The 10,328-nt window shown below is 51.1% G+C and overlaps 1 protein-coding gene across 1 annotated transcript in view; it reads left to right on the top strand.

Moving 5' to 3' along the window:
• bmpr2b (bone morphogenetic protein receptor, type II b (serine/threonine kinase)) overlaps positions 1-10,328 on the top strand; it is a 34,531-nt gene that overhangs the window by 19,736 nt on the left and 4,467 nt on the right. Inside the window, 11 exon segments of the mRNA XM_047046618.1 lie at positions 305-412; positions 599-690; positions 787-1,017; positions 5,478-5,592; positions 7,212-7,372; positions 8,010-8,157; positions 8,384-8,520; positions 8,705-8,877; positions 9,231-9,353; positions 9,355-9,566; positions 9,722-9,936. Of these exon segments, the coding sequence (XP_046902574.1) occupies positions 305-412; positions 599-690; positions 787-1,017; positions 5,478-5,592; positions 7,212-7,372; positions 8,010-8,157; positions 8,384-8,520; positions 8,705-8,877; positions 9,231-9,353; positions 9,355-9,566; positions 9,722-9,936 (1,715 nt within the window).

Genomic DNA, 10,328 nt, shown 5'->3' with positions numbered 1-10,328 from the left:
AGTTGGCTGCTCTCCTCCTCTGGCCCACCCACCCACGCACAAACACACACACACACACACATACACACACACACACACACACACACAGGTGGAATGGCTGTTTGGTTAGAAGGGTCGTCCATGTGGTCTATATCTAATTAATACTTAATACTGCTGAATCTTATTGTCTTGGTCTTCGTTCATCCACACTCAGAAGGACCCAAAGGCGGTCGGTTCTCTTGTGTAAGATACATTATTTATTCATTGTTATTTATGTGATCATGTGACCTGTCACCTGACCCTGCTGTGATGATGTAATCGCCAGACCCCCGCCCGCTGTACCACGAGGAGACGATTGTCATCGCCCTGGCCTCGGTTTCCATAGTAGTCGTCCTCATCGCAGCACTCTTCTTTGGCTACCGCATGCTTACCGGTAAGACGCTGCAAAGGATGCTGGGAAATGTAGTATGACCGTGGGAGACACACTTTTTGTTCCATATGCTGTGATCTAACTACCTGTGTGTGTGTGTGTGTGTGCGTATCTTTGTGTGTGTGTGTGTGCGTATCTTTGTGTGTGTGTGAATGTGCGTGTGTGCGTATCTGTGTGTGTGTGTCACAGGGGACCGTAAGCAGGGGCTCCACAACATGGACATGATGGAGGCGGCAGCGTCGGAGCCCTCTCTGGACCTGGACAGCCTGAAGCTGCTGGAGGTCAGAGTTCACGGCCTCAACACTGCCCAGGGGTGTGCGGGGAGGCGGGCCTCTCACCTGTCCAATAACATCACTCTCTCTCTCTCCTTGTCTCAGCTGATTGGCCGAGGACGCTACGGCTCCGTGTACAAGGGTTCTCTGGACGAGCGTCCGGTGGCTGTGAAGCTGTTCACCTACGCCAACCGACAGAACTACGTCAACGAGCGCTCCATCTACCGGGTCCCCCTGCTGGAGCACGACAACATCGCACGCTTCATCGTGGCCGACGAGAGGATGACCACGGACGGCCGCATGGAGTATCTGCTGGTCATGGAGTATTACCCCCACGTATGTACCCCAACCCTGGGCACGGGGTCGTAGAAGCAGGCCCTTACCTGCAACCTCCAAGATGATGGGGTTCCTAGCTGTGGTTCCTAGCTCCAGGGTCCTGCCCTGCCCTGCCTTTCCCATCCCTCCCCCCACCCCTCTCCTCCTCCGGCCTGCTCAGCATCCTCTCCTCCGCCTGTCTCCCCTGAGTGCGAGGCCAGGATAGAAGGTCTTCCTGTCCCTCTGCCCGCCCACACGGTATTTCTGTCCGGGGGCAGGATGGAGCTCTGACCACAGCTCTGCTTGAGTTTCTCTCATCACGTTATCTTCTCGGTTTTTTTCCTCCCCTCCATCTCCCTCCGTATCCCTGTCGCCATGGCCATCCATCGCTTATACTGTCTCCCTCGCCCTCCAACCTTCTTCCTGGATCTCATTTGTTTCCTCTCTACCTCTCTAATTGGTGGCCAAGCCGCGAAGCGGCGAAGCCACCTTAAGTGTTTCTACGTATTCTTCTTCTTATTATTATTATTATTATTATTATTACACATCTTCTTCTGCCATGGGAGTCTATGGCAGCCCCTAGAACCAATTGGTCAGAAGTTGTGAATTTTGGCACACTATTTGGGACCAGTCCCCATCTCAAGTTTCATGTCTCCCATTCCAACCATCTAGCGCCACCAATGGGTCAAAGTTGAAGGTGTGTTTACACATGTTACTTTTGAACCATATGCCCCATTGTCCAAAATGAGGTATCGTTGGATTCCCTGGATCAAGACGAGTTCAACGCACTCTATGACATCATACCCAGTTCTATAGATTCTCCGCCATTTTGAATGTAAAGGAAAAGCGTTTTTTCGCTACTCCTCCTACAATTCTTGTTGAATCTTCTTCAAAATTGCCACAGATGATCTTCAGACCAAGCCTCACAAAAATTATCCCCTGGAGCTTTGATTTTCGCAACCGTTTGTTATATACAGCCACATCAAATTGATGTGGCTGAATTGATGTGGCCGCCATTTTGAATATAACGTTTTTTCGCTACCTCTCCTATAAGGTTTATCTTCACCAAATTTGGCACAGATCATCTTCAGACCAAGCCACACAAAAGAAATCACATGTTTTTTAGACTTTCTACACTCGACTGGAACAGCCAATCAAAGTCATCAGCCAATCAAAATCGTCAACCAAGCCACCATAAAAGAAGTGAGGTCATATCTCAGCACCTCTTTAATGCATTGACAACAAATTTGGTATAGGGACGAGGGACCCTGTTCTAAAGAAGTCCAAAATAGGTCATGCCATTTCACCTCTAGGTGGCGCTGCAATAGGCAAACATTTTCAGACCAAGCCTCACAAAAGACATCACATGGCGTTTTGATTTCTGCAACCGTTTGTTAGTTACAGCCAATCAAATTGAGCAACTGATCCGGAAAAAGGAAGTGAGGTAATATCTTAGCCAAGCTTTGATGCATTGACTCCAAACTTGGTGTATGGACTCAAGGCCCTCTTATTAAGAGGTTTTAGACAGGTAGTGTCATTTGACCTCTAGGGGGCATTACAATAGGTAGGATTGTGTTTTGACCAATAACTGTTGATTTGTTTGGCGTATTTAAGCAATTCCTATGTCTCGTGATATCTTAGGAGATCCCGCGTCTGATGCATGTTAACGCGTGATACCAGACGAATTGATGAGGCCGCCATTTTGAATGAATGAATAAAACTTTTTTCCTTACTCCTACACAATGTATCCAATATTCACCAGATTTGGCACAGATTATCTTCAGACCACAATCACCTTGCCATGTAAAAATATGACTGAATTACAGCTGTTTAAACTCGGGCCAAATCTGACCATGCGTGCCACAGGAGAAACGGCTTCCTTTTTGTATTCAGTAACTGTACACAGCAATTCCCAGTGCTGATAATGGCTCACTGGGATAGACTGGCTCCGTTGAAGTGCAAGGTCGTAGGTTCGAATCCAGGCAAAGTCTCAGGCATGTCATGATACTGGTTTATCTCTTTAGTGAAGCCAGGTATGTGACAGTAGCTGTCGAGCAGTATAATCATAATGGCCACGATAATGTTTCATTCTCAGGGGATTTATACTCATGAAGAATCCGATTTATTGTGCTTTGTAGAAATAGTGAATCTACATCTAGCCAGTGCATCGGATTTCTTGCATCATAACTTCTGAACAGATTTGTCATAAATCACAAGATTGGTCTCTTCTGATTCTACGTGGCATACCAAGTCGAAATATATCACATTGTCCCGTGTCCACCATTTTGGGCGTCGGCCATTTGGAATTTTCATAAAAACATACTTTTTTGAACTCCTCGTTTGCGTTGCTCCTATTTTCATGGACATGTAATCAAATCATTTTCAGACTACAATCACCTCGATTTGTCAAAATATGACTGAATTACAACTTTTTATACTTGGTTCAAATCTGACAACGCTTCCCACAGGAAAAACGGCTTACTTTTCTTTACATAGTAACTGAACACAGCAATTCCTTGCACTGAGAATAGCTCACTGGGATAAGACGGGTTCCTCTGAAGTGTAAGGTCATAGGTTCGAATCCAGCCAAAGTCATCACGCATGTCATGATACTTGTTTATCTGTTTAGTGAAGCCAGGTATGCCACAGTAGCTGTCTAACAGTATAATCATAATGGTAATGATAATGTTTCAATCTCAGGAGATCTATACTCAAGAAGAGTCAGATTTATTGTGCTTTACAGATATGTGTCCTCTAACCTCAAGGGGGGCGATCCCATGTCTGACACATGTTAACTTGTGATACCAGCCAAATTGATGCCGCCATTTTCATTAATTAATAAAACGTTTTTGTCCTACTCAAAATGTATCAAATATTCACCAACTTTTACACAGATTATCTTCAGACCACAATCACATTGACATCAAAATTGGACTGAATTACAGCTGTTTAAACTTGGGACAAATCTGACAACCGCTTGCCACAGGAAAAATTCTTTATATTTTTACGCAGTCACTGAAAGCTGATTTCCAGCACTGAGAATAGCTCACTAGGATAAATTGGTGTCCTGGCAACGTCAGAGGTTCAAATCCAGCCAAAGCTGACAAGCTTGTCATGTCTCTGATTCTCTGTTTAGCGAGACTATAAGCCACTGCAAAGAAAGCCAGGTAAACCGCAGTCACTAGATGTCGAAAGTTTCTTCTGGGTCATCTGACCTGCTTGGCCACCACATTGCTGCTTGCAGCTATATTTTCCAATGTTGTTCTCTTCCCCCCCCGCTCTCTCTCTTTCTCTGTATCCCTCTCTCATTTGTTGTCCTTTTTCACTCTGTCTCTGTTTCACCCACCCCCCTCTTCCCTCCCTCCCTCCCTCCCTCTTTCCCACCAGATTAGTCGTGTTATTGTAACCCCGCTATGTATGCAAGTGTGGCGCCTTGAGTTCTCTTTCCTATCCAACACTCCCCCCCTCCCCCGCACACACACATACACGCGCACACATACACACAGACATCTTTGTGTAAAATTATTGTTTTCAACCAAGCCACAGCATTGCAGCATTCCTTCCAATTAGAATGCAACGTGTAATTACCTGTCCAGCATACTGCTCGCAGTCAAACCTGCTTCCTCACAGACAGATAACTCAATTACTTCTCTAAACACAAGTTCTCAAGAACATGGAGCACAGTTTTAATGACGTGGTGGTTGTGTAGCCGTGGAAAAATGGTTTAGCAGTAATCACAATATTAGACTACAACGCATCAGTGAACGTTGGTCTCCCTTTTGAAGTTGTTTTTTCTCATTGCAGAAAAGCTTGTTCCGTACGCTCTGGTGACTGGTGCATTTGCGTGCCGTCATCTCTACCTGCATGTGTGTGTCTGTGTGTAGCCTGCGTGTGTGTGTGTGTGTGAGAGCGCAGTGGTGTGTGTAATTGAAACCCGGTGTTCAGTATAAAGTCTTGTGTGACGGGCCATTAGAGAGCAGCCTCACTCTGACATACCCATCACCAAGCATGCCTGTCACCATGACAACAGACGGGCAGACTAGCCGGGGGTCCCAGGCATGCGTGTGAGCTGCACAAGTGATTGGCTCCTGCCTGTTCCTGTGTCAGTCTGAGCTCGTCTCCCGTACACCCTGGCCCGGCTGATCGTCTGTCCACTGTCTGTCTAGACACACATACCTGACCCTCATCATCTCCTCTGTCCACTGTCTGTCTGGACACATAGCTAACCCTCATCATCTCCTCTGTCCACTGTCTGTCTGGACACATAGCTGACCCTCATCATCTCCTCTGTCCACTGTCTGTCTAGACACACATAGCTGACCCTCATCATCTCCTCTGTCCACTGTCTGTCTAGACACACATAGCTGACCCTCATCATCTCCTCTGTCCAGTACCACCAGGACTGGCCACCCTGTAGTGTTTGTGTAGGCCCTACAGGTATTGTGTGCTTATGTGTGTGTGTGTGTGTGTGTGTGCTGCAGGGGTCTCTGTGTCGCTACCTGAGTCTGCAGACAGGAGACTGGAGCAGCTGCTGTCGCCTGGCTCACTCTGTCACCAGGGGCCTGGCCTACCTGCACACCGAGCTGCTGAGAGGAGGTGAGGCTCGCCTGCACACACACACACACACACATACACAGAGGTACACACTCTTACAGACACAGGAGTGCATATACATCCAGACAGGCTCAAATGCACACGCACAAACAAGCACACACACAAGCACACACACACACATTATTACAGACAGAGGAGTACACACAAGCAGACACACAAAGGCTTATACACACACACACACTCTTGCATACACAGGAATACACCCACACACGCCCAGACAGACACAATGAAGCACACACACAGGCCGATACAATGCGACACACGCACTCACACAAGCGTGGGCACACAAATACAAAGGTGACATCCCCACTGTCTACCATCACACACCTTCAACCTCTTTGCTTGTTCAGACAGCCCCATTCTGTCTCTCTGTCTGCTGGTTCATGCTGCTTAAATCACCAGGCCTACTCTCTCCATGTCTGCATGCAAACACACAGTGCTAAGAATGCATCAGGCAGAACCATTTCTCCATAGGGAAACTGTTGTGTGATCAAATACCATGGTGTGGGGACGATGTGTGTGTGTGTGTGCTGGTTATCAGACCTGATGCTTGTGTTGCCTCTAGTGACAGGGCTCCTGGGAGGCAGGAGGGAGATCATGGTGACGTCTGTTCCAGCAGACCTTCACTACTAACAAGACAGGAGGGCGTGGAGTGGGAGGGGGGGGGGCTAATGTGAACATCTGGGTCAAATCTACACTCTGGCTGGCTGGCTTGCTGACTGGCTGACTGGCTGGCTGATTATGTCATGTGCTACAGTGCATGAGTACATGTGAACTGTGTCACATTAATTGTTTATGACGGGATGTAGTCTCCGTTGGTGTTCAGTGTCTTATTGGTTTCGTTTGCGTTTGTGCGTATGTATGTGTGTGTGTGTGTGTGTGAGAGAGAGAGAGACAGAGAGCATCATGTATGGGCGTGTGTGTGAGACAGGGAGGTCGTGTGTGTTTGCGTTGGCCCGTATCATATGTCCCAGGACGTTTGTCTGCACAGAACGGTCTTTCATCTAGTGGTGAAACCAGGAAGCATCTCCCATGTTCCCCTCCCAGACTGAACGATACTGAACTGAACTGCTAATGCTGACAGCCCTCTTTGCAACACTTCCAGTTGTTCACCATTAATGGTACTGGTGAACAAAAATGCCAGATATTTCGTAATTGAATATTTTTTCTCTCCAGATTGTGCGACAATGTTTGTTTTTACCCACGCTCTCCCCTTGTGAGTGTCACATTTAAAAGCGTCAGAGGGTGAACCGCAGATACGCTCTGAGGCCAATTACTCTCTCTGGCTGTCTCCTCCCACTCCAGTCCACTGGTCTGGAGTGTGTCACACACAGCCCAGCCTGCTGCAGGGCTGCTGGCAAGGGGAGCAGAGGGAGAGATTGGGTCTGGTGGAGCTGGAGGAGGGCGTACCTGAGGGATTACAGAGGTTCAAGAGTGCTGTGTGAATGAAAGGGGTTAGAGTGCCACCTGGTGGACAGTTGATGTAACTACAGCTACTGCTTCGGTCTGCAGTTCTGTTTGGGAGTTGCAGAGGGTGATCTCGCTCTGATCTCTGTCGTCCCTCTCCTCCCTTTTTCCCTCTCTCTCCTTCTCTCTCCCAGACGTCTACAAGCCGGCCGTGTCGCACAGGGACCTGAACAGCAGGAACGTTCTGGTGAAGAACGACGGGACGTGTGTGATCAGCGACTTCGGCCTGTCCATGAAGCTGACGGGGAACCGGCTGGTGAGGCCTGGAGAGGAGGAGAACGCAGCCATCAGCGAGGTGAGAGGAGAGGGGAGGGAGGGAGGAGAGGGGAGGGGAGGGAGGAGAGGGGAGGGAGGAAGGGAGGAGAGGGGAGGGAGGGAGGAGAGGGGAGGGGAGGGAGGAGAGGGGAGGGAGGGAGGAGAGGGGAGGGAGGGAGGAGAGGGAGGAGAGGGGAGGGAGGGAGGAGAGGCGAGGGGAGGGAGGAGAGGGGAGGGAGGGAGGGAGGAGAGAGAGGGGAGGGAGGGAGGAGAGGGGAGGGGAGGGAGGAGAGGGGAGGGAGGGAGGGAGGAGAGGGAGGAGAGGGGAGAGAGGAAGGAGAGGGGAGGGAGGGGGGAGAGGGGAGGGGAGGGAGGAGAGGGGAGGGAGGGAGGAGAGGGGAGGGAGGGAGGAGAGGGAGGAGAGGGGAGAGAGGGAGGAGAGGGGAGGGAGGGAGGAGAGGGGAGGGAGGGAGGAGAGGGGAGAGAGGGAGGAGAGGGGAGGGAGGGGGGAGAGAGGGAGGAGAGGGGAGGGAGGGAGGGAGGGAGGGAGGAGGGGGGAGAGAGGGAGGAGAGGGGAGGGAGGGAGGAGAGGGGAGGGATGTCAGTTCTCTAGAGTCCTCTTAAATTCTTTTGGGATGAATTTGCCTTTCAACCCTTTCATTCTTTATCCCCCCCAGGTGGGTACCATCCGCTACATGGCCCCCGAGGTGCTGGAGGGGGCAGTGAACCTGAGGGACTGTGAATCGGCCCTGAAGCAGGTGGACATGTATGCTGTGGGCCTCATCTACTGGGAGACCTTTATGCGCTGCACAGACCTCTTCCCAGGTAAGACACACACGCAGACACACATCCTGGTGGCAAATACCGCAGTAGAATGTTATTCCAAAATGTGTGCCTAATTTAATTTGCTTTCCAGGGGTGAAAAGCATGTATCGTCAGTGTACCATGAAAGATGAATCATCAAACGCACCTGTCTTTCCCTCCCTCCCTCCCTCCCTCCCTCCCTCCCTCCCTCCCCCCCCCCCCCCCTTCCCCCCTTCTCCCCTGGCAGGAGAGACAGTTCCAGAGTACCAGATGGCGTTCCAAGCGGAGGCAGGAAACCATCCCTCGTTTGAGGACATGCAGGTCCTGGTGTCCAGAGAGAAACAGAGACCCAAATTCCCTGAAGCCTGGAAGGAGAACAGCCTGGTGAGGCACGCGCGTGTGTGTGTGTGTGTGAGCATGTGTGAGTGTGTGTGTGAGCATATGTGTGAGTATGAGCGCGTCCGTGTGCCCGCGCGGTCCTGCCAGCACACACGGCCTGACGACGACGACGCCCAGTGCCAGAGGATGTCATGTGAACGGGGTGTGGGGGTGTGGGGGTGTGTTCCAGGCGGTGCGCTCCCTGAAGGAGACCATGGAGGACTGCTGGGACCAGGACGCAGAAGCCCGCCTGACGGCCCAGTGTGCCGAGGAGCGTCTGGCCGAGCTGCTGATGATCTGGGACAGGAACAAGTCAGTCAGCCCCACCCTCAACCCCATGAGCACCGCACTGCACAACAAGAGGTACACACACACGCACGCAACGCAACGCAGCACCTAGCCCCGTCACTTTCATCTGGAATCAAAACGTTAGTGTGACCAGCCTGCGCAGCCTGAGGTACACACACGTCACCTCGTCAGTGATCGTCTGGAGTCAGAACTCTAGTGGGCTGCACACAGATCACCTTATCAATGCTCGTCTATTGGTCAACACAGTATTCTGACCAAACACACGTCATCCAATCAATATCTATACGATACAGTATTCTGATTGCACACAAACATCACCTAATCAGTGATCCATGACCTATACTATCACCAGTCTCCCTACACTCAGACCCATGTCTCATCCTACTTCCTGTCTCTCCTCCAATCAGGAACATCTCCAACAGTCGCAGGAACCCCAAGGTGGGCCCTGACTACTCCTCGTCCTCCTACATCGAGGACCACGAGGGCGTGGTCAAGAACCTGCCCGGCGACGGCTCCACCTCCGGGACGTCCGTCAGCGCGGACGGGGGTGGCGGGGGTCAGCGGCGGTGTGGCGCCGGAGAAGAACCGGAACTCCATCAACTACGAGAGGCAGCAGGCTCAGCTGCAAGCTCAAGCTCGGCTGCCCAGCCCAGAGAGCAGCGGAGCCAGCCTCTCCACCACCGGCCTCACCCCCTCCACCATCATGACCACCATCTCCGAGTCTGGACACTCGGAGGACACAGGTACGCGGTCCACCCCGACGGTTGGGTCCGTTTTGCCCTTTAACAAAGCGTGTCGTCTCCAAGCTGTTTAGGCGATGGTGGTGGCCAGGGAGATTGTTTTCAGTTGAATGTGACTAAAAAAACTAAACTTGCTTTTCTAACTCTCGTCCATCTAGGTGGCGCTATGTCGTCAGGCATGCCGGTATGTCTGCAGCTGACAGAGGAAGACCTGGAAACCACCAAGCTGGACCCGAAAGAGGTGGACAAGAACCTGAAGGAGAGCTCTGATGAGAACTTGATGGAACACTCTCAGAAGCAGTTCAGCGCTCCAGACCCCCTGGCGCAGGGCAGCTCCAGCCTGCTCTACCCCCTCATCAAGCTGGCCGCAGAGGTGAGGAGCAGAGGGAGGGAGGGTGGAAGGGTGGTGGAGGGGATGGAGGGAGGGTAGGAGGGAGGGAGAGTGGTGGAGGAAATGGAAGGTTTGAGAGACACAGAGATGGATTTCACCTTGCTAGATTCACATCAATAACAAGTGAATATTGTGTTGCTGATTATTGTGGGCGACTCGGAAATAAACACCGGATGAAACGTGAACCCCAGTATTTCCACGGTCTCTGTTGAGTCAGATGGCTGAGCGGTTAGGGAATCGGGCTATGAATCAGAAGGTTGCCTGTTCGATTCCCGGCCTTGCAAAATTGCGTTGTGTCCTTGGGCATGGCACTTCACCCTACTTGCCTCGGGGGGGGAATGTTCCTGTACTTAATGTAAGTCGCTCTGGATAAG

This window comes from Hypomesus transpacificus, chromosome 23 (assembly GCF_021917145.1).
Source record: "Hypomesus transpacificus isolate Combined female chromosome 23, fHypTra1, whole genome shotgun sequence".
Lineage (NCBI taxonomy): Eukaryota > Metazoa > Chordata > Actinopteri > Osmeriformes > Osmeridae > Hypomesus > Hypomesus transpacificus.
The sequence above is the reverse complement of the archived record's forward strand: the minus strand, read 5'-3'. Positions and strand labels throughout refer to the sequence as shown.